This window comes from Helianthus annuus, chromosome 14 (genome assembly GCF_002127325.2).
Source record: "Helianthus annuus cultivar XRQ/B chromosome 14, HanXRQr2.0-SUNRISE, whole genome shotgun sequence".
Lineage (NCBI taxonomy): Eukaryota > Viridiplantae > Streptophyta > Magnoliopsida > Asterales > Asteraceae > Helianthus > Helianthus annuus.
Window position 1 is genome coordinate 63,660,288 of NC_035446.2, and position 24,306 is coordinate 63,684,593.

Below are 24,306 nucleotides of genomic sequence, written 5' to 3' on the forward strand. Positions count from 1 at the left end.
CCCCATGTGATCTTTTTCGAGCGGAATCACCAGGTTAACTTTGGAGCGGAATCACCTCTAAACATCTCGAGCGGAATTACATGTAAACCTGATTTCGCTTGAAATGACATAAATGTCATTTCGAGCGGAATTACAATCTAAAAACCGCTTTTCATGTTTTCCAACTCCGAACAACCTATCTAGACCTAAGACTCGATTAAGATGCGGTAAACAGACATTCAGTGCACCAACAGACTCCCCCTGGATGTTGAGGAAGTCTTCGGCGTCGAGTCCCCAGTCTTGGTCTCTTTCCAACTTTGTCTTCACATTGTAAACTCTCTCTTCACAGGTTCAGAATCTCAACCTGACTCCATCTTCAGTCTCCCCTTTGACTGTTGATCCAGACTCCCTCTTTCACAAACTCCCCCTCTCAGTATGCTGGGATCTGGGATCTTGATCTGATTCAAATTTTGACTTTATGAGCTATGGGGATGATAAAATCCACAACCTGTTACTCAATCAATAACATTACAAACTTCTCTTTTCAAATAACATACAGTTTATCAGTCCTAGAAATCCACTCAAGTATTCAGGTCCAAGTTAATGACCCTGATTACTCAATTAATCTACCAAGTCCAACTTAATGACCTTGGTTGATCTTGTGACAAAACAGACTGATTTTTGTTTAAACATTTTTCAAACATTTTCTGAAAATAACAAGTATCAAGTTAATGAACTTGTTTTGCCTTATTCAACAACCCGATCTTCATCAAGATAAGCTCTCCTCATTCTCCAGTCCAGAACTTTTCCTGCATCTGCTTCAATCTTCGAGAATCCAACGATCAACTCTCCACTTTGGCTTGTCGAAAAATAAAGCAGAAATAAAAAATCTTTTTGGATTTTAATAAAGTTTTCTAAACTAAGAATGAAATATAGAAACTTAAATTGTAGAATGTAAAGGAAATTAAACTATTTACAAACATATTTTTGGTGAGAGTGTTAGCGAATCATATCAGTTATCAGACAAGTTATCAGTACTGTTAAGCTTAATTTCATATTCAGAATTAAACAATTCACGTGGATTGTCGATATACTAATCCACTTTAAATTTTCACACAAATTTCAATTTATTCAGGATACGGATTAGATGTTTTAGGACTTAACTCATTCATGTGTCCCACCTCTTGAATATACTCCCATATCCAGAATCCCAATATTCGGTCTTACAGGTGAGTATACCACAGATGATATATGTAAGGGGTTAAATGCGAGGGCCGTGAGAGCTCAGGTCGATACTTCCGTATACGCAGAGAGATGACGGCTTCGACTTTTCGGTGTGTCCCCGTTAGAGGATCTTTTTGTTTCAACAGCACACGATTGGCATTTTGCAATGTTTCATCGTTTTTTATGCTGAGGGTGGTGCTATATTTCAAGCAATGCAAAAAGTATTATTCGGGGACTAGGTCAGAACTTCCATTCAGCAGAAGTCCCGGAATAATACCCCGGATATCACTGAGTATAAAGACCTAGAATTTCAGAAAGAGGGACCTTTCAAACGAGATTTCAGGGGTTACCTATATATCCAAGTAGTATTCCCCACAAAATGTGCAAGTTTGAATTTTTTAGATTTATATCCCGAATAAATCTACTAAATGTGCGAAAACCTATCAACACATCATCAGTGAGACTGTTTAACGCATTTAATTCTTTACAAATCTTTAGTATACTGTAACTGTCAAACCGATGTAATATCATTTTCCCTTTTTCAAGCTCTTTTTCAATTTTCTATTGTTTTTGGATTTTGAAATTTTATCAGTTTTTGTATTTTCTGAATATCTACTCCCCCTAAATACCAAAACAAGTAAAAAATCTATAACCATTGCAGATTGTTTCTCATCTTTATCTACAACAGTACCCTCATCAACGCCAATAATGCCATCCGACACCGAAAGAAGCTTCATACCATTTAGTTTTAAAAGAAATTTAAACCGTGTTTTGTCAAAAGCTTTGGTATGTAAATCAGCTTTCTGATTGTCAGTGTGAATTTTCTCTATTCGAATCAACTTCTTCTCGAAGCAATCTCAGATGAAGTGATGTCGAATTTCTATATGTTTAGTTTTAGCGTGATGTACTGGATTCTTTGTTATATTTATTGCGGCCTCCTTATCAACAAAAAGAGGTGTGTTAAGAAACTGCAAACCGTAGTCGCGCATCTGTTGCTGTATCCACAGGATCTGAGAGCAGCAACTGCTAGCAGACACGTACTCCGCTTCACATGTGGATAGCGCCACAGACGTTTGGTTCTTACACTGCCAGGTAACCAAGCGAGGTCCAAAGAACTGGCATCCTGCAGTTGTTGATTTTGCATTGACTTTGCAGCATCCGAAATCCGAGTCGGAATACCCTTCGAGCGTGAAATCGCCTTTTCTAGGATACCATAACCCCAAAGATGGAGTACCCTTCAGGTAGCATAATATCCTCTTCACAATAACCATGTGCGATGCTCTCGGGTTAGATTGAAATCTTGCTGCGAGGCACGTCGGATACATGATATCGGGTCTTGAAGCAATTAAGTACATCAACGAACCTATCATGGAACGATAAAGTGTCTCTTTAACCCTGTCTCCGGTGAGATCTGGGTGTATCCCATGATTCGTTGCTAGTGGGGTTGACGCCGGAGTAGAACCTGACATCCCAAATTTCTCTAGAATATCATGAACGTACTTCGTCTGGTGAATGAAAATTCCTTCAGGTAATTGATCAACTTGAAGACCTAATGTTAGGCCCTAAAGTGTGAGACTGACGCATCAAATTAACACAATGGGCTATGGTTACGAACTGGGTCTTACCGGGTTAGTTAATATTAGGTTTTGGACCTTTATAGGTCACTTGGGCCAAGCTTTAGCATGTAGGCCAAGCAGACCCAAGGGGAGCCCATGTAGGGAAGTGGGCTTGGGTTAGTATAAAAACAAGTTCTCAATTTGTTTTAGGGTTTGAACCTTTGGAGTCTCATAGTTTCAGAATTCTTACAGAGAGAGAGAGAGAGAGGCGATTTGTTGGTGAAAACACTTGTACCAGACGGTTTTGCTTTGATAGTAATAGAATCGTGTGCAAGTGTTGAAAGGTGATTCCGGTGTTCTTGTTATTTTTGTTTTGATTCTTGAATCACATCAAGTTTGGATTCCGCACAAACTTGGTGTTGTTTGATATCATTGAAAGATCCGTTTTCGGGACTTACAAGTGGTATCAGAGCCATTAGAACCTGTTCTAGGCTCGTTTTGATATCAAATATTCAAGTTTTACCAAAAAAAATTTAAAATCACCAAGAACATTCATCGTGTTCTTCGCATTCTTCACTGTGTTCAACCGGTTTTATTAGAAAATAATCTATTTTGGCTCTTTGATCTGCTTTGAAAGTGTTTTTGATGACTCGAGACTGTGGGCGAATATAAAGATGATATGTTTACTTTTGAATAAAAATTGTTGTAACTGAATTCACGTGGCTTTCCTAAAACATAGGTTTTTTAAATCTTTTAAAAAATTAAAGATATTGCAAGAACATTACGATTTTAAAAAAGATTTAATTTTAACCTTTCAAAAACACTTTCAAAGCAGATCAAAGATTTAATTTTAATTTTTTAAAATCGTAATGTTCTTGCAATATCTTTAATTTTTTAAAAGATTTAAAAAACCTATGTTTTAGGAAAGCCACGTGAATTCAGTTACAACAATTTTTATTCAAAAGTAAACATATCATCTTTATATTCGCCCACAGTCTCGAGTCATCAACTTCAGCATCTGGTTTCGAGTCACAGCAAAGCTTCAACCAACTAGTCTCGATTCATAAAGCTTTCAAGGTCTCGAGTCTTCCTGGTCTCGAGTCATCCTCCTGGTCTCAACTCAAGGAGGTCTCAAGTCCCCATCAACAATTTTCACAAGGTCTCGACTTCAATTTTCAATTTCTGAGTCGCAACCGAGATCTCGAGTCATCTCTTTCTGTTATCGAGTCGCAATCACGGTTTCGACTTCACATTTTTCAAACGGTCTCGACTCTTCACGGTTTCAGGTCTCGAGTCGCAACAATTGTTTCGTCTGATGTGACATCTGTGCTTGTAATCATTGTAAACAGTTCAGTTATCAATGAAATAAAGTTATTTGATCCCAATGTTTGTTTCTTTATGTTTGATGTTTTTCATGTTTTGGCTTTTATTCGATTTTAAACTCTATATCGCTTTCTAGAGAATTATACGCAAACTGGTGCGTAAACGCAAGCAGTTTAACGCGACAAATACTCTGGAACATCAATTTATGCTTAACCTACCTTAAATAACCTTTACATAACTTAGAAATAAGTTTTGAAGGCTTTGGTATGGCAAAATCAAGTTAATTCGCTTACAGGGACTAAAATTGACAAACTGCGAAAGTATGCCGATTTGAACTGTAACGAACATTCCGGAAAATGCCCATAAGTTAAACACACCCTAAATATCCTTTACATATCTTAGAAATAGGCTTTGAGGGGTTCGGTGTGCTAAAATAAACTTTTGGGTCATTCAGGGACTAAAAGCGTCAAAAAGTGCATAAGTTTGCATTTTCGCGCATAACTTACATTCTGAATACATCTGGACATCCAAAAATTTATTTAATAAATATTATGTTTTAGTGATTGGCTTGTCAAAAATCCATTCGTCGCGCAATTTGGACCGTTTTTGCATCCGTTACGACTTCCGTCGTAATTAACCGAACAACAAAATCGTACGGCCAAACGAACCGACATCCGGCATATTTTTGAGCATATTTCAAGTCCCCTATACTTTAACTTCATTTTAGAGCCTTAAAATGGGGTTAACGGGGCTTAGACGTGCCAAAATGCATCAAAAATCAAGTTTGGGAACACAGGGGCCTGTTCAGCCAATTAATGAAAGTTTCTGCAGCAAGCCAGGTCCTTACGGACCGTATGGACTTGCTTACGGTCTGTAAGCATGTCCCAGTTCAGCAGAATTGTGCAAACAGCTGTTTAACACCCCAAAACCACTTGCAACTGGTTTTTAACAATCCTAGGGGCTCCCATGGGTTTGTAATTCAGTGGGTGTATGTTGTACGGCTCAGATTTAACGCTTGGGGAACAAGAAACGATCCTAACGGTTCCATGTTTCCTATAAATACCCAACCCCAACTTCATTCAAACCCACTTGATTCTAAGATTTTCTCTAAGTTGGAGTTATAAACACTTCATACCTGAGAAATACTCGGAAATCAATCTTGCGGGGACCTTCTGTAAGTATTCTTTCGCGTTTTTCGTTCGTTTTAGCGTTAAAGTCAAACTGTGTTTGACTTTCTGCATTAACCAGTTTATGGTCAACGTGAAGTTCGTTTGAACTTCATAACGTGAGCGTAATCACGAAGGTTATAGTCCCTAGTGACTATACCTACTGATTACCACGTTATCTAGGCTCAGTGACGAGTCGTAGTTTCTGCCAAAATGCGTTTTCTCGCGTATTTTGCAACCAAACTACTCTAGGGTATTAAAACCGTTTGTTTCAATACCAAACCTGTTTTTTTAACTTTACTAAACATGTTCTAGCATGTTTAGCTCGTCGCTTTTAGATTTGTGCTTGTTTAGGGTCGTAAAGGTAAGCGATCTAATCAATCGCTTATGCTTACGAACCCGACCCATATGGTCGATCATTAGGGTCCGACCAAACATTTTAGGTGACCATAATTGTGTAGGGAATAACCTTCCGAGGTTATACCTTATGGTCACGACGTTTAAGTAGTTGTATGATAAGTAGTTGGTATCTAACGACGTTTAAGAATAACCAAGTAGAAATAAGTTGTAAGAAATAAATTGTTTTGTAAAACAAAGTCTTGCGAAAATATGTTATTTGTGTAAAAATGTGCAAGTCCAAACTGAATGATTTAAATAACGCTTCGACATGTAATACAATACAAGCATTTATATATAGGAAGTACCAGCGGCGTATCCACCATGCTTGTATCATACTACACACATAACGTTACTTAAGTCATTAAACAAACCACCAAATGTATAAAGTCCATGTTTAAACCAACCATCAAATGTTCTTGTCTAAACCATTGTCATATGTTTAAAAGTCCCAAAAATGTAGTCATGTATGTGTAAAAAAAAATGTTATGTATGTTAAGTAAAAATGTGTTTACTTAAACCAATGTAAAAATGTACAAAACAAAGTATTTTGAGTATATCAAAAAGTTATGTTTTGCAAGGTAAAGCATGTTTTAAATGATACAAACATTTATGTGGTAAGTTAACGCATACATTCAAGCCTTGAGACAGACGGATAACCCTAAGTCAAGGTTATCAAAAGAAATGTTTTGGATTCAGTCATTCCTTTCATCCAAACCAACCCAGGATGTCGGAAACGGGATTTGTCAAGTCCTATGGTACCATTACTTACTACCGAGCGGCGTAGATAATGTTAATGAATGTATATAAGTCCCGTTTATGCAAACCAAATGTCATACCAAATGGTTATATGAAAACAATGTACTAAGTATGCTAAGTTAACATACAAAGCAGAAAAGTCATGTAAATCAATGTGCTAGTATGCTTAGTCAACATACATAGCAGAAAATGTAATGTAAAACAATGTGCTAATATGCCAAGTAAACATATGTAGCAAAGCAACGTAATGTAAATCAATGTGCTAGTATGCTCAGTCAACATACATAGCAAAACAATGTAATGAAATCATGTACTATAAGTGTACTAAGGAACATAGCAACATATGATGTGAAAAGCAAGAAAGCACGAAAGTAACAAGTAGGCACATGTGTTTCACCCCAAAATGTTTGGAAAATAGTAAAAGAGGGGACTATGTACTCACTTGAGATTGCTTAGAAGTCGAAGGATAACCACCAAGCAATGCTAGTAGATCACGGAATCAAACGGCACCTATATAGGTATCTATATTAAAAAAACGGACCTATCGGAGGATCGGGTAGCACGAGGGTTTGTAAACCAAATAGGTATGGGAACTTATGTAATATGGTTTGACAAAGCCTATGTACTAAAATGAAACCTATCCTAAGTGCTATTGACTCTCTACGACCCGTTTAGGTAGCTTATGCTACTTTAACGTGTCGTTCGCATAAAATGCATTCGAAAAGCCTAACTAGTCCTATGACAGGTAAGATATGCCTTAAATGCTTAATTATTGTTGTTAAATCAGTTTAGATACCAAAAATTATGTTACATAGGTTTAAAAATTATCATCTGATTTTATCACTTTTCAATTGATTTACAAAACAAAACATTTTACAAGGTTCATGACTAACTTTTATTAAACACTTTTCTTAAACCTAAGTCATGAATCCTATTTTTACAAACCTATGTTACTCACAGGCATTTTTATGCTGACGTACCTATTTTCACATGTGTTTTCAGGAGCTAATGCATAGGATGATGATCGTGACACGCTAGGGTGGACTTGGGCCTTAGTGACATAAAACAGAGCTAGACTTAGTTTAATTACATTATGTACTCTTTATTTCAGTAGTTTTAAGACAATGTAACATGATGGTTCTTGTTTTGAACAATGTATTCCACCCTTGGGTGATGAATAAAATATTATTTTAATTACCTTGGTTGTGGAACAATAATTCTGTTACAACACTCCCCGACGGTTTAGAGTTACGGTTTCGACTCCACCGTTGTCGTCATCATCATATTCACCACCTGCAACTCCATCGATCTCCGTTCACAACCATCCATCATCTCCAATCTTTGTCGTCGGAAATCTCCATCATAACCATCCCCCGATAACAGATCGTGTCGCTTCCATCATCTCTGGTTGTCGCCATTCACCACCTCACCATTCACCAGCCATCATATCTCCAACAACCACCTTCGTCTTCATCATCTTCGTTCACTCTCATCGGATCACGATATCGAGTTCGGGTTTTCGACACCGCAATCATCATCATCTTCATCACCGTACAGTACCCCGCACAAGACATCACACCTCCCTGCATCATCACCGTTTATCATCTTCTCCGGGTCACACCTGCAACTTGAAATCATTTTCTCGAGGACTGTTAGTGACACTTGGGTGTTGGGAAAGAAAGCAGTGACAAGAACATTCACACGAAGAAGAAGAAGATATACAGCTATTTTTTAATAATATATTATATATTAGGGTTTTAATAATTATAATAATCATAAGTTAATCATTAGTTTATTATTATATAATCATTACCTTATTGTTAGTTATTAATATACTAATAATAATAATTTAATAAGTTTATGACATAAAAAGGGGGGGTTTATTTTTTAAGATAAATTACAAAAAAAAGGAGTTTGTTTGTGATAACGGTTTTGACAGATTTTTGAGGCGCGGTTCAGAAAGCGGGCTCATTTGATCGCGTGCAAAGTATTTGAGTTAGCAAGTACACGGGTTCTTGTTTGGTTTGTGTTTTGAGGAAAAGAACAAAAGTATCAACCACCCGCTGAAATTATGGCATTCATATTTCACAAACCCGTGGCTCAAGAAATTACTCGTGAAGAGATACTTTCTGTTTTCTGCACTCCTGAATGTAGAGAAAGGGTTGAGGCATATCATTTACACAACGCTAAGCTAATACAAGATTATCAAGACATTAAAAATAAAAATCTTACTTTATCAAAGAATGAAAAGCTTTATAAAGATAAAATTGAAGCTCAGCGAAAAGACGTCATCAAACTCAAAGATGATGTAAGTGTAAAAACAACCCAACTCTTATATGTTCTGGAAAAATTATGCACTGTGACTAAAGAACTGGAAGATATCAGAGATAGATATCAAATAAATGAACTCAATATTAAGAAATTTGATTCTTCTAGCAAACTGGTTAAAAAATTGTGTGATCAACAGCTTGCATATAAGAAAAGGAAAGGGTGTGGATTGGGTTACAATCAGGCTCCTCCTCCTTACAATGATAATTACACATATTTACCTATGACTGAGGAGGAGCTAATGAATGAAAGCAAAATGACTTATGGTTCGAAAAACAATAATTCATCAATCAACTGCAGACCTGTTGATAAAGGAGCGACTCCTTCGGTAAATTTTGTTTCAAAGGGTACTTTTGATCCTAACGCTTTGTCTTCATATGCAGATAAAATATCTGAAGTAAAGTGTGGAGATGTTCTTGGGAGTGAACCAGTTGTCCATTCTAGTTTTTTTGAAAATTATTTTGAACAAACTAAATCTGATATTGCTTTTGGTAGAACTTTGTTTGAGTCATTTTGTGCTTATGTGTCGTCTGGTGAGCCTGATGCTTGGGGCAAAACTGAATCTGATGATTGTGATTCAGTTAATGCGTGTGATTGTAATGTTTCTAATGTTTCAGTTGATGACAGTGTTACAGGTGAGGTCCCTCATGACACATTCAGTGAAACTACTGAAACTTCTTCTCAAGAAAATCAGGAGTATCCTGATTCTTCTTCTGAATCTGTCTCAGTGGGTGTCCCTAATGTTGAATCTAGTGGGACCCCATTGGAAACTGTAGATGAAAGCAAAGCTAAATCGGATTCACATGATACATGTGTTAACGAAACATGTGTTGATGAAATTTCAACTTGTTCTAAAATTGAAACTGAATCTGAATCTATTAAAGAAGAAAAAGGAGTTGAAATAAATGAACAGTCACCGAAAAATGTTTCTGAAAATAAAGATAAAACTGAAACACCGGTTTTTCAAAATGATCATGATAAAAGTGAGAAGGATGAATCTCATCATCAGTCTACATCTCATGCTTGTGCTAGTTCTGATCAACAGGTATAGAAGAACTCAGAAAAGGCACATGGAACACAGGCAACGCAAGCTCGGTCATTGTTGGTGCACTACATCTGTCGACTACGTCTTATATCGAGTCTAGTGATGTATAGATTAGATATGGCACGAAATCCTAGAAACATGTGTTAGAATAGGTTTCGCTTATGTGTCATAGTCTTAGTTTCGCTCATGTGTCAAGTTAATAGTTCCGCTTATTTGACCATGGTAGTTTCGCTTATACGTACACGTCTGTATAAGCGAAACCTAGTGAACTATAAATAGGAGGTCATTCAAGCGAAACCTAAGTGTGTGTTGTAGGTGTTTTCTGCCGATGAGCCACGAAGTGCTGCCGAAGTGCTGTCAGAGTCTGTATACGTTATCAAAATCAATTCAACAGCAATTTAAAGTGAATCCAGCTGTAATCGCACCAGAACATTAGTTTCCGCCTCTTGTTTTGGATAGGAACTCTTCTGATCGACTCAATCAGGGCCGAATACGATCCTACAGTATCATTCCCACGCTGAGATCTAGGTAGGCCAGTAACGAAATCCATGGAAATTTCCTCCCATTTCCATTGTGGTATCTTTGGTTGCTGAAGTAGACCTGATGGTTTCTGATATTCCGTCTTGACTCTCGCACAAGTCAAGCACTTGCCGACGTAAGTTGCTATGTGGGCCTTCATGCTAGGCCACCAATACGTAGTTCTGAGATCGTGGTACATCTTATCCGAACCTGGATGTACCAAGTAGCGAGACTTATGGGCTTCATCCATTACAAGCTCGCGTAAGTTGCATAAAGTGGGACCCAGATGCGTCCTGTTACATAGTAGGCGCCGTCTTCCGTTTGTTCTAACCGTTGCCTTGAGCCGCGTAGGGCTTCAGCCCTGACGTTTTCTGGTTTCAATGCTTCTACCTGAGCATCTCGTATCTGTGCCGGAAGACTAGACTGGATAGTAAGCTGTAGTGCTCGTACGCGTCTAGGTGTAGTATCTTTTCGACTTAGGGCGTCTGCCACAACATTGGCCTTGCCTGGATGATACTTGATGGCACATTCATAATCGTTCAAAAGTTCGACCCATCGTCATTGACGCATGTTCAATTCCTTCAGCTTGAAGATATGCTCGAGACTCCTGTGATCGGTGTAGATGGTGCACTTGGTACCGTACAAGTAGTGTCTCCATATCTTAAGCACGAAAACAACAGCTCCCAGCTCTAAATCGTGCGTAGTATAGTTCCGTTCGTGAACCTTAAGTTGGCGCGAAGCGTAGGCAATGACTTTATCCCGTTGCATCAATACACAACCAAGACCCTGAATTGATGCGTCGCAGTAGACCACAAAGTCGTCTGTGCCCTCTGGCAATGAAAGAATAGGTGCGCTGCAGAGTCTATCCTTTAAGTGTTGGAAAGCTGTTTCCTGTGTATTACCACAACGATAAGTAACACCTTTCTGTGTCAGTAGTGTAAGCGGCTGTGCAATCTTTGAGAAGTCTTTGATAGACCTCCTGTAATAACCCGCCAAACCCAAGAATTGGCGTATTTCCATTGGTGTACGTGGTGCAGGCCAGTTCCTAATCGAGTCTACCTTGGATGGATCCACATGAATCCCGTCCTTGTTTACCACGTGGCCTAGAAAGTGGACTTCACGAAGCCAAAAGTCGCATTTCGAAAACTTGGCGTACAGCTGTTATGATCGAAGGAGTTCCAAAATAAGTCGCAAATGCTGTTCGTGTTCCTCCTGACTCTTGCAGTAGATCAGAATGTCGTCGATGAAAACAATCACAAATTTGTCTAGGTAGGGTTTGCACACTCTGTTCATAAGATCCATGAAGATTGCAGGCGCGCTTGTTAATCAGAATGGCATAACTAGAAACTCGTAGTGGCCGTAGCGAGTTCTAAATGCTGTTTTGGAGACGTCCTCATCCCGGACTCTCAGTTGATGGTAGCCTGACCTCAGATCTATCTTTGAGTAGTAGCTCGACCCTTGTAGCTGATCGAATAAATCATCAATACGAGGAAGAGGGTAGCGGTTCTTCACAGTCACCTTGTTGAGTTCACGGTAGTCAATACACATCCTGAAGGTACGTCCTTCTTTTTCACGAATAATACTGGAGCTCCCCAAGGCGAAGAGCTAGGATGAATAAAACCCTTATCCAAAAGTTCTTGCAGTTGCTTAGACAGTTCTTCCAGTTCAGTTGGAGCTAAACGATACGGTGCGCGAGCTATTGGTGCTGCTCCAGGAGCTAGTTCAATCTGGAATTCGACCTGGCGGTGAGGCGGTAGCCCAGGTAAATCTTCTGGAAACACTTGTGGAAAATCGCATACAACTGTGATATCCTCTAATCTCTTCTCTTTTGTTGATGCATCAGTAACAAGTGCCACAATGGCAGTGTGGCCCTTACGCAAACACTTCCACCACTCTTGTCGCCTAGAACTTCGAGAGGTTCTTTACCAGAATGGGGAATACGAACAATCTTCTCCTTGCATAAGATCTCTGCTTGCTGTTGGGACAACCAATCCATTCCAATGACGATGTCGAAACAACCCAGAGCTATGGGAATGGGATCGATAGAGAAAGTCTGACAAACGAGGATAAGATTACAACCTTGAACTATGTGTGTGGCCTCTAGACTTTTACCGTTAGCTAACTCTACGACATGTTTAGTGTTCAGAAGTGTGGGTGTGCGCTTGAGCAATTGACTAACTTTCAGAGACATATAACTGGTATCCGCACCCGAATCAAATAATACAGTAACATAAAATGTGACAACTCGAATTTCCAAGATTTCTATTTCGCATTTATTGCACGTTCATTTATTGTTTAGTTGTTTATTTGCACAATTAGTTGCTATGGAATTGTATACGCTTTGATGTAATGAATCATGTTGTGTGATTGTGCATGGTTGTTTGTTAATAGTGAAAGACTTGGTAAATATATGAACTTGGTGGTGAAACTATGAAATTGTTATGAGATGGGGTGCATGTGTAAAATATGATACTTAGGGAGTTAGAGGGTAATTAGTGAAATCCTAGAGATACTTAACCCTAATCCCTTTTTCACTAATCATTCTCACAAAAATCCAAAGCACGTACTTCACATTCTCTGGCAATCATCACCATCATCATTGGCAAGACATTCATCACTTTTGTTTCCACATTCTCTTTATAATCATTCAAGGTAATTGTTTATTGATTATTGTGATACTTGTAAACCCTAATTGATTGGTTGATTGTATCAATTCTTGATCCTTGTAATACTTGAAACCCTAGCTTTCATATGATGGTTCTGTGCTTTGGTTGATTCTTGGTTATTGTGTTATGATGATGATTAGTCGTGAAATCATTTGCTTGTATGATGATGATACTTGTTGAATTGATTTGTGCCATGTATTGTACGAATTAGGGTTTCTGGATCGTATGAATATAAGAACGTAACTGATACAATCACGTTGAACATGAACATCCGTATGTATGTTGCTTTTAGTCAGAGTTTTAATGATTACACTTGTCTGAGTTTTATAATAACATGCTAGTCCGAATTCTTCTGAGATAAACAACAAGATCCGACTTCTACATGTTCGAGATAGGTCCGACCTTTACAAGGACCACAAGGTCCGATCTTATGTATTGCAAGATGTCCGACTTTTTTTTCAAATAGTTAAAGGTCCGAACTTTATGTGAGTCCCATGGTCCGACCTTTTTACTTGTTATATATGTCCGATGTTTGTATGTTGGTTACACGGTCCGACTTATGATGTGAATTCCCTTGGTCCGAACTTTAACCCCCCAAGCCCCTGTCCGAGTTTGTTGAGGAGCCACCCCTAGTCCGACTTTTGTGATAGACAAAGTGGGGATCCGACTTTTAAAGGCTACCTTGATCCGATTTTTGTACACATAACATGAAGTCCGACCTTTGTGACCCCCAAAACCCCTCCACATTGTCCGAACTTGTGCCTAGGGAAGTCTTTGTCCGATTTTTGTGAGGAAACCCCCCTGGTTCCGAATTCTTTGTACATGAGCAGTAATGTCCGAACTTTAAATTCATGTTGATCTTGTCTGAGTTTGATATGTGATGTTTTGATGTTTATATATATTCTGAGTTTGAAGGTGATACATGATCCAAGCTTCCTGTTAATACTAAGTCAAAACCCTGGATGAAGAACATACTGCCTGTTACCTGTTAATTGTCACTGCATGTTAAGATACTGCATGTCACTGAATAATACTGCTTGGTACTGTATGATACTATAACTACTACTGTGTAATATGATTCTGTAAGTTACTGGTTGAGCATCAAGAACCTGTAAACCCTAACTGAACATCAACACTTATCTTGGATTCATGTGCAATATACCTTAGGTCGTGAGTAACGGACTTAAAGACTAATTAACCCTAGAAGCAATTACATACCGAGCAAATCAAGGTGAGTTCACACTCTTACTAAGGCATGGGATTCCCAGGGCACGGGAATTAGGATTGAAGGAATGAGATTGAATAGAATCATACTTTCACTATTACTAGACTACCATACCATCGTCCTCAGTTGTGCAGGACACATACGTAAAACCTACGTATACTTGTATTGCTCACTGTCCTCAGGTTGCGAAGGACACTCACGTAAAACCTACGTGAAATTATACTCACTACTGCCTCGGTTGTGTCAGGCACTTAAGTAAAACCTACGTAAACCCCCACGTACCCCTATCCTCGGTTGTGAAGGATACTTACGTAAAACCTACGTAAACTTGTACGTATTACTGTTCTCGGGATGTGTAGAACACTTATGGTTACGAATAGTCTAGTAGTTATACAACATGGGAAGCCCCCACCAATAGAACTTACTATCGGCCCAGTAGGGCCACATGTTACAAACAAACTTACTATTACGCATTTACTTTCTGTGAACTCGCTCAACTAGTTGTTGATCCTCTGTTACATGCCTTGCAGGTCGTTAGATACATGGAGCTTGCACATGGAGGAGCTGGTCGTTGTGGGCTTGGATCGTGAATGTCTTGTTAAACACTTATGACATTTGATACTTTATTATGATGGGTTTTATTTATACGCTTCCGCTAAACAATGATAACTTACTTATGTTTTGAACACCTTTCATATGGATTTGGTTTGGTTTAATAGCAATTACTTTTACTACATATATTGTTCTATATGATTGGTGGCTTGATCCTGGTCAGTCACGCTCCCAAGCGGTGATACTCCGCAGGTGGATTTTGGGGGTGTGACATAAAAGTCATCGAGAAGAAACTTACCCATAACCACATTAGGATCATTCCTTGCGTCACCCTGACCCAGCACAAATGCACGACCACTGGCGCCGTTGTTTCCATCATTGTTTACCCCGTTGTTGTTCCCATTGCCCTGATTATTGTTGTTGTTGTTCTGGTTCTGGTTTAACTGGGGGTAGTCTCGCTTGAAGTGGCCTTCAGCACCACATTGATAGCATCCCCTGTTGCCTCGCTGTTGTTGCTGCTGCTGGTTTCGTGGAGCAGGTGGTTGTTGTTGCTGGTTCTGATTCGCAGGTCGTGAGCTCCTACAATCTTTAGCCTCATGACCCATCTTGAGGCACCGCCGACAACGACCCTTGTTGCACTGGCCATTGTGGTGCTTGTTGCAAGTGTTGGACTTTGGAAGGTTTCCTCGATATCCACCCTGTCTCTGACTGCCAGAAAATTGTTGACCATGGCTCTGATAGTTATAAGTCTTTCGCTGCTGTACCTGAGACTGAGCTGTAGCTGAACCCTTGCTGGAATCCCCATCCCATTTCCGCTTGTTGTCACTGGGAGTAGCGGAAGTAGTAGCATTAGCAGCACTGATACGTTTGGGTAGCCTGTTCTGTTCCACTGCCTGATCTGTGAGGCGATGAGCAAGACGTGTAATATCCTGGATATTATCAAGGTTGGCCGATGTCACATGACTTTGAATTTCTAGTGCTAGCCCTTTGAGATAAAACTCAATACGTTTGATAGGAGGGTCCACCATAGTTGGACACAAGATGGCTAGCTCGTTTGACCTTTTTGTATAAGCCTCAATCTCTGACCCCGTCATTTTCAGATTGAAGAACTCCACTTCTAACTTGTGGATGTCATCTCGTGTGCAGTATTCCCGTTTGATCAGTTCCTTGAAATCGTTCCAAGGGGTGGCGTTAGCAGCTGCCAACCCTAACATCTGAACTTGCGCGTTCCACCAAGTCAGCGCAATGCCTTCTAGAGTACCAGTGGCGTACTTCACCTTGCGAGCCATAGGACATTCACACATTTCAAAGACGGACTCGAGCTTTTCAAACCAATGGAGTAGTCCAACTGCTCCTTCAGTACCACTGAATGTGTTAGGACGACAGTCCATGAAATTCTTGAAAGTGCAAACAGGTTGCTGAGCGTGTTGACCTATTGTGTATAAGAACAGGACAAGGTTAAACACAGGAGTTGGTTTAGGAGTGTAGGATCTAAGGATCCTAGAGTGAGTTACAACTGCAGGGTATACCTCCTTCTTGTGCGGCTGCAAGTGCCGCAGCAACTTGTTCGTTAATCAGAGCCGTCAATTGGGCTTGTGTCATGTTAATGCGTCCAGCAATGATCTTCATATCAAAGGCAACATAAGTGAGAGGGACTCGCGAAAAGTACGATGACAGAAGAGAGTAAGCACACAAGGGTTGTCAAGCAATAATTGTTACGTTTATCTAAGCATACCATGAGCAAAGTTCTATGTAATCTAGCAAGTAGGCAATGTAAACATGAATAGTAGTACCTATAGTGTTGAGTCTTGCACGTGGAGCGAAGCGTCGTTGTGGATCATTGAGCACTGTACAGGTTATAGTCTGGTTTTAACAAAAACATTTTCCCCTTATTAAAACCATGTTCACTATAACCAACGGCTCTGATACCAATCTGTCACACCCCCAGAATCCACACGCGGAGTATCACCGCATGGAGGCATGACATGACCAGGATCCAGCCACCAATCATATTGAACAATATAAATAGTAAATGTAATTCCACCAACAATATGAAAGGTGTTCAAAACATAAGTATAATATCATTGTTTAGCGGAAGCATAATGTATAGTTTAAGCGTTAAATGTAAAACTCAACATAAGTAATAAGTTTGATTGTCATAAATGATTTAACATGGCATCCACGATCCATGTCCCACAACGACTGCTCCTCCCTGTGCAAGCTCCAAGAGTACCTAACGACCTGCAAGGCATGTAACAAAGAGTCAACAACAAAGTTGAGCGAGTTCACAGTTGGTTGTTTAGTTATAGTATTCGTTTCGTGTATCGTATGTTTATTTAGTAAACCATGCATTGTATATACTTGTATCGCGGCCCTCCAGGCATGTTTGCGAAGATTAGTGGGAGTTTCCCATGTATTGTAGACTAGTTATATTTGTATCGCGGCCCTCCAGGCATGTGTGCGAAGTTTAGTATTTGTGTCGCGGCCATTCCAGACATGTGTGCGAAGTTTAGTATTTGTATCGCGACCATTCCAGGCATGTGTGCGAAGTTTAGTGGGGGCTTCCCATGTATTACTAGTCTAGCCGTATCTATGAGTGACCTTCCCCTAACGAGGTCAGTGGTACGTAATTCCGGTAACAATGTAAGTACAAGTAATCATTCAATCTCATTCCCAACCCCGGGAATCCCATGCCTTGGTAAGAGTGTGAACTCACCTTGGTTTGCTCGGTATGCTAAGGTATGTGCTCGCAAATAATCAGTCAAGTCCTAAAGTACGCACGTATACATAATCAGTTTATGTTCACTAAGTTCACGTATGCTTAAACAATAACAGTGGTATTGAAGCAATGATCACCAAGTAGCACTAATCACGTATTCAAAATCATACAAGTCATGCGTATCATCTAACAGCAGTTAGTTAACCCAGTTAAGTCTTAACAGATTCAAACTATGTTACTGTGCAGATTACCCATTCGACGAAACACCCCCTCCTGTTTCGCCGTGAACCCTCGTCGACGAAACACCTATGTTTCATCATGTTTATTTCGTCGTACATGGTCTCGGCGAAACACTTGTGTTTCGCCATGTTCGTTTCGTCAAGATTGGTTTCGGCGAAACACATCTGTTTCGCCGTCACCTGTGTTTCGTCTGAGGTGTCAGTTACGTCGTTCTAACAGTTACGTACAAAAAACCCTAATTGCCGTCATACAGAATCATACAGTCATTCAGCAAATCATCGATATCATTGATCACTAATCAGAACATAATCATCTGTTAACCTTAGACAATTTAGCATACGAATATAACATCACAATTTCATCATTCAGAAACATGTTTGTACCATTCATGAATAATGGCATAGACGATTAAAGTCATTAACATAGACTCTAATCTATATACTGACTCAACCACAAACAATCCAATCCGACACACAGAACCGTAACCGATAATCAATTCCATTTTAGCTAATTCATCAGTCAAGTCAATCATGAACACAACATTATCTAGCATTCTCCAAATGAACTCAAGCAAGAACAGTTAACGATGGTAAAATCAAACAATCATATAAAGGTTAAACACTAACCACGATGAACGGAATAGTAACTTGATCGATTCGGGGCTTCGAGAACACAAGATTACCATCAACAGAGAAAGGGAACTCTAGGGTTTCTGATTTTTGTTTGGAAGGTGTGAAACTGAAATCGTTTCACGTTTTAATACTCGAATTAACGTACTGGGCCCTTAATGGGCTTCGCGAATCACTGGGCCGGCGAAACACCCGTTTCGTCGTGACAAGGATAACGAAACACTTTGTTCGTCGAGATGGAGGTGACGAACATGGGCTCCGTTTCATCGGTATGTTGATGGCGAAACACTTTGTGTTTCGTCGAGATGGTTTGGGGTGAACAATTTAAAGTTTCGTACTTCTAAACCGATTAACAAACAGGTTATCAGCTTGAATCACATAACACAATACTCACAATACATTTAGCATGTCACAAACGTGTACGGTTACAAAGTAAACAAATCATATAAACCACCAACTTAACAATTAACGTGCATTTAATGCGAAAACAGAATCTTGGAAACTCGAGTTGTCACACTAATAGTCACACATCCCACACTAATCTGTTGTCATCGCTTATGTCCAGATTGATTCGTAAGAGTTGACCCCCATAAGTCGCGGACTAGGGTTAGGGATTCAGTTGCAATCAGTCTGCTGGTGTCCGTTGCTGGTAACCCGGGTCGTTCTAATACTGAGGTTGGTAAGGCACTACGCTCGCCCTCTTGTCAATTGTTCTTGCAAGTCGACCGGGGTAATACACGATATATTGCTAGAGTGTTACAGAAGTGATCGCACTTCGGGATCTAAGGCGCCAATATACTGAGTTCCAACCAAAGAAGAGGAGTGAGAAGGGTGTCGACCAAACACTCGACGCTGCGACGTCCAACTCAGGGATTTCCGTACAAGCACCTAACATTCTATTCAGTTTGCTAGGTGTTCAGATGGGTGTTCAGGCAATGCTTGATAGCATCGAGATTCGAAAGAATTTAGAGAGGAGTGGAAATATCATGTTCGAGTAGAAGACAATCACTGTTACGACTCCTATAGACTGTTGTGTTTCTCATCAATCAATAACAGAACGAAACCCCTTTTTCACTTGTTAAGCCTCTTTGGGACTCGCATGCACCCCACAGTATTATTATGTGGGCACCTACAATAATATTGCGATTTGCATGCTCATCTCAGTTCTTCCTAACTCATGTCAAATGGTTCCCCGAACTCGAATGCCAAACAGAGGTTTTTCAAACGATGAGATCACAAGGATCTAATGACTACGACATACTAACAACGCATCATAATGTAAGGAGGCAATTTCAGGTAGTTATGCCATAGTGACGAGTGTGTGTCCATATGCTACATCATAAACAAGTGTGTACTAGTCATGTATTGTATGCAACAAGTGAGAAAGACGAACCTTGCGACCTGGAGCTGAGTGTCGTTGTCGTATTCACGTATTCAGAACTGTTCGGTTATAGTCTGGTTGTATAAAAACACTTTTAAAACCAAGTTCACTATAACCAGTGGCTCTGATACCAAACTCTCACACCCCCAAAATACCACCTAGGGAATGTCCCTGTTAGGCGTGTGACGTACCAACAACGAGCCACTAACTACATTGAACTCATACAAGTTTCAAAATATAATCCTCAATTATTAATGAAACATACTGTCAACAAGTTTAAATGAAAACCAACATGTTCAGCGGAAGCAAATGATAAATCAAAGTTAAATAGTTTAAAAGCCAATGTATAGTATCAAGAAATCCATCACATGAATCCCTCTAGTCGACCCATGACCACTCCTGCTACTCCAGACAGCAAGTTCCCAAATCCAAGATACCTAACGACCTGCGAGCATGCAACAAGTGTGTCAGACAACGCTCGTGAGTTCATAGTTTTACGAAAACGTTGGTTACCAAGTGTTTAGTTAATCCATTGAATTTAATTCCGATAGTAATGTTGATAATATCTCGATACTGAACAAGACGACTCCTGATGTATGTTTTGCCCGTTCCCCGGTGCTCCTATCAAAGCACTGGGCCCAACTGGGTAATTAGTTCACAACCGTCCTCCCCGGTACGGTGTGAGGGTGCCAAACCTAAGTAGCGCTACCAACTAATACCCCGTTACCTCCCCGGTAACAAAAGATGGGACTTAAGAGATAGAGAGTGAGAATATTATCCAACATCCCAGTTTTACCCAAAAGATTTATCCCTCCCCGGGATACCCACTGACTGTCCCAACCACTGGGACGCATGCTCAAAGTAGTGAACTCACCTTGGTTTACTCGTTAGAGTGTTTCACTTGTTTTATTTATTATTAAGCCCACCACGCCCTATTATAACCAGTGGCTCTGATACCAATTCCCTTGTGTGACCCAATAAAGATGTGCGGCCCACCTTCTCATTCGGCCTCATAGATACCCGTACAACTATGCAGCCCAAAATGGAAATTGTTCCAACCCAAGTATTGTTGTATACCGAACTTATCAGATCTAGATGTTAGTGTGTGATCATGACACAATAATCTTCTATTATTTCACCTTCAAACAATAACATAGTAATTTCTTCCTTACCAATATACAGTTACAACACTATCATTCAACCCAAAGTATTACCAAGTATCATCACCCTTACAATAACATCCATTATGTTATAACAAGTCTCTATACATCCACCCAGAAATTGCACCATGGATCCATACAATTAACGAACCATGGATAAGCAGCCCTAAATCATCACTATTCAGATTAATCTTGAATGCATACCCAATGTCGAGTAACCTTGAATTCAGTAGTTAATGCTTGTTTCACATGCTTATGTAATTCGCTCAACAGTTTGTTTATATTATTATGGCAACCCTTCTACTCTACAATCATATAACAACTTCCATATATGCACTTATCACCTAACAACATCGGTCCATTATAGGATAACCGACCCTAAAACCCATGCACATATTAAAAAAAAAAAAAAACTATTAGATTAACATGCCGATTCCAAAACATAGATTCACACTATCATGCATCCTAATATTCATCATTGAAATCTCTATTATAACTTGTTAATATTCTGGAAATTACCAATAATCCACAACCAAGCATCATTCCTTATTCCCAATCATTCAACCATGCATGAACAGGTTGTACCCTAAGCATGTATGGTGGTACTCTTTCAAGAAACCCAGCAAACAATAATAAAATAAAAAAAAAAACATCATCGGGAATCATTACTTTACACAAACAAAGTCGGACATGAAGAGAATTCAACATATGCGTGTCAGACCCTACTCACCAACTCGATCCACCAATCACAGATTTCACAATGTTCGACATCAATTTAATTAATCTAATAGGAACAAGATTAACAACATAATATGGAATCATAAACACTTACCAAACGTAGATTGAATCGACAACGTTTAGAATGACGGGGTTCAGAAAGCGATTAGAGGGCTGCCGTCGGGTAAGGGGAAGGTAGGAGAGGGGTAGCTAGGGTTCATTATATGAGAATGCAAGATTATGAACATCACACGCAATTCATTGTGTGTGTGCATGTAAATACAACTCCAGCAAGGGCCGACCCACTTGTTCATTTGGGCTTTACAAGATCCATGTATAAGTGTGATTTAATTAAACATATATGTGTGCTCGGGTTGGGCTCAAGTGGTTCGGGTTCGGGCCTAGGATTAGTTTGTGTGGGCCGAAATTATTTTAAAGGAATAAAGTGTAAAGGAAGAGATGTGTAAGTGGCCCAACATACGCGACCCAACTACAAGTTGTTGTGTGACCCTATTATTCTCGTGGCCCGAAAATACAGCACACAATCATACTTAACTAAGTTTACGTTTAACATAAAACGTTTAACAAGCTTAATATAAAAGGAAGCGTTGGAAAGGAATAACGAGAAGTTAAGATCACGAAACGAAATGACACTAACCTTGAAAGTTCGAGTTATCACATATAGGCTAAAGCATGTCTTCGTGAAGCATTATAAAAACCTATCCATCTTGACTATGCCGAACGATTTCTAAACGACCTTTGTATCACTACACATTCATATTACCCTCGGTAATATGTTTGCTATTCACGATAATCGAAACAAATTTCCTTTCACAATACTATTTCATCATATTACCTTCGGTGATATGTTTGATTCGAGACGATTGAAATAAATTTCATTTCGTTTCACGACATTATGAGATCCTATTTCATTTTCAAAACACTACCTTTGTCTTTCAAAATTTCAAATTTTTACCATTTGGATGAGAATTTTCAAAATTTCAAACACAAAGTTTCTTTATTTTAAAAATTTTAATTTAAAACATTTTATCATAAAAACAAAAAATTTTTAAACAATAAAGGAATTTTTAACACAAACCATTAACTTGGTTTGTATTCCCTCATCCAATAATATTACGAAAGTTTATTTTTCAAACAACTCTTGTCTCAAAACAAAATCCACAAAATTGTATTTTCTAGATACAAGAACGAGACTTATGAACAAGATTTTACTAAAGTCAGAATTTACACTACATGTTCTATGTACAAGAGCGAGACCTATGAACGAGATTTTTACTAGTCCAAAATTTTCACTACACAATGATGTTACAAACTCATAACAATTTGATGGATCTAACTTATTTGATTTTCACTATAGCTATACTTTCAAGATGCCTCCTAGACGCGATCAAACAGAGAATGCTGCTCTCGCAGCCACAATCATTCAGCAGATGACTGCTGTGATTCCGAACCTCATTACTCAGATAAACCAAGCAAATAACAATAACAATAATAACAATGCTCAATGTGACTTCAAAACGTTCAATTCAGCTAAACCATCGAAATTTTCTAGGTCTCAAGGAGCAACTGCGCTCCTACAATGGTTTGAAAGTATAGAAAGCACATTCCACCATGTTCAGTGTGCCAATGAGCGCAAGGTGGATTTCGCCTCGAGTGTCTTTCAAAGGAGAGCACTCACTTGGTGGAACGGTATTATGAGAGATTGAGGTGCCGATATGGCAATGGCACTAACATGGGAAGAATTTAAGGATCTTATGAAGAAAGAATTCTGCCCACGAAGCGAAATAAGGGCACTTGAAAACGAATTCTATCACCTAAAACATGATAGTGGGGAAAACCGTGCCTACACTGACCGATTTGAACAGCTAAGCCTACTTTGCCCCACTATGGTCACACCTTTGGATCGGGCCATTGAGAAGTACATTGATGGCCTACCTGATCTTGTCCAAGACATCGTCACTGGCAGCCAACCTTCAACGCTTAGGGAGGCTAAGGAATTAGCCGCTATCTTAACCGACTCCCAGGTTACAAAAGATAAACTATTTCAAAAAGGAGACAAGAAACAAAACACCGAAACTACTTGTGGAAATTCGAAAAGATCAAAGGCCGAATCTTCTAAAAATTCTAAGAAGCACAAGACTTCAAAGAATTTTGCAATTCCTGCACCAGTTCCACTAAACTCAGTACCGTTTAAGGGATTTTATCTTGGAAAGCAACCTCGATGCCATCATTGCAACTATCATTATGCAACAAATTCTCCTTGTTGTCAGTGTACAATCTGTGGTCTATTTGGACATCTAGCTGTGACCTGTCGTATCCAGAACCGAGCAGCCCCTACTTAGACTCGCCCTCGAGCATGTTTCAGTTGTGGTGATTTAAATCATTTCAAGCGAAACTGCCCCATGCTTGCCAATACTAATGAACGAGTGTTCAACGTCAATGAGGCTCAAGCTAATGATCAAGCACTTATGATCATTTGAACCTCTATATTTTCTGTTTATTTTCGAAAACAATGTACATATTTCAACTATGTTTGCAATAACAATATAAATTTCAAGAAGTTTATCTTTATTCTTGTTATTCATTTTCCAATTACAAACTCTAATATGATTACACTATGTGTGATTACAACTACATGTTGACTTTGAGGATTCCGTTCTTTAGGAACTAAATCTTGTAAATTAGCATACCATGATTGCAC

The 24,306-nt window shown here is 39.3% G+C and overlaps 1 protein-coding gene across 1 annotated transcript; it reads left to right on the top strand.

Moving 5' to 3' along the window:
• Nucleotides 1-8,474: 8,474 nt before the first annotated feature.
• Nucleotides 8,475-23,311, top strand: LOC110906760 (cell wall protein IFF7-like). Its single transcript, XM_022151840.1, has 4 exons — nt 8,475-8,570; nt 8,682-9,427; nt 9,485-9,776; nt 22,976-23,311. The coding sequence occupies exons 1-4, from the start codon at nt 8,475-8,477 to the stop codon at nt 23,309-23,311; spliced, it is 1,470 nt and encodes a 489-aa protein (XP_022007532.1).
• Nucleotides 23,312-24,306: the final 995 nt, after the last annotated feature.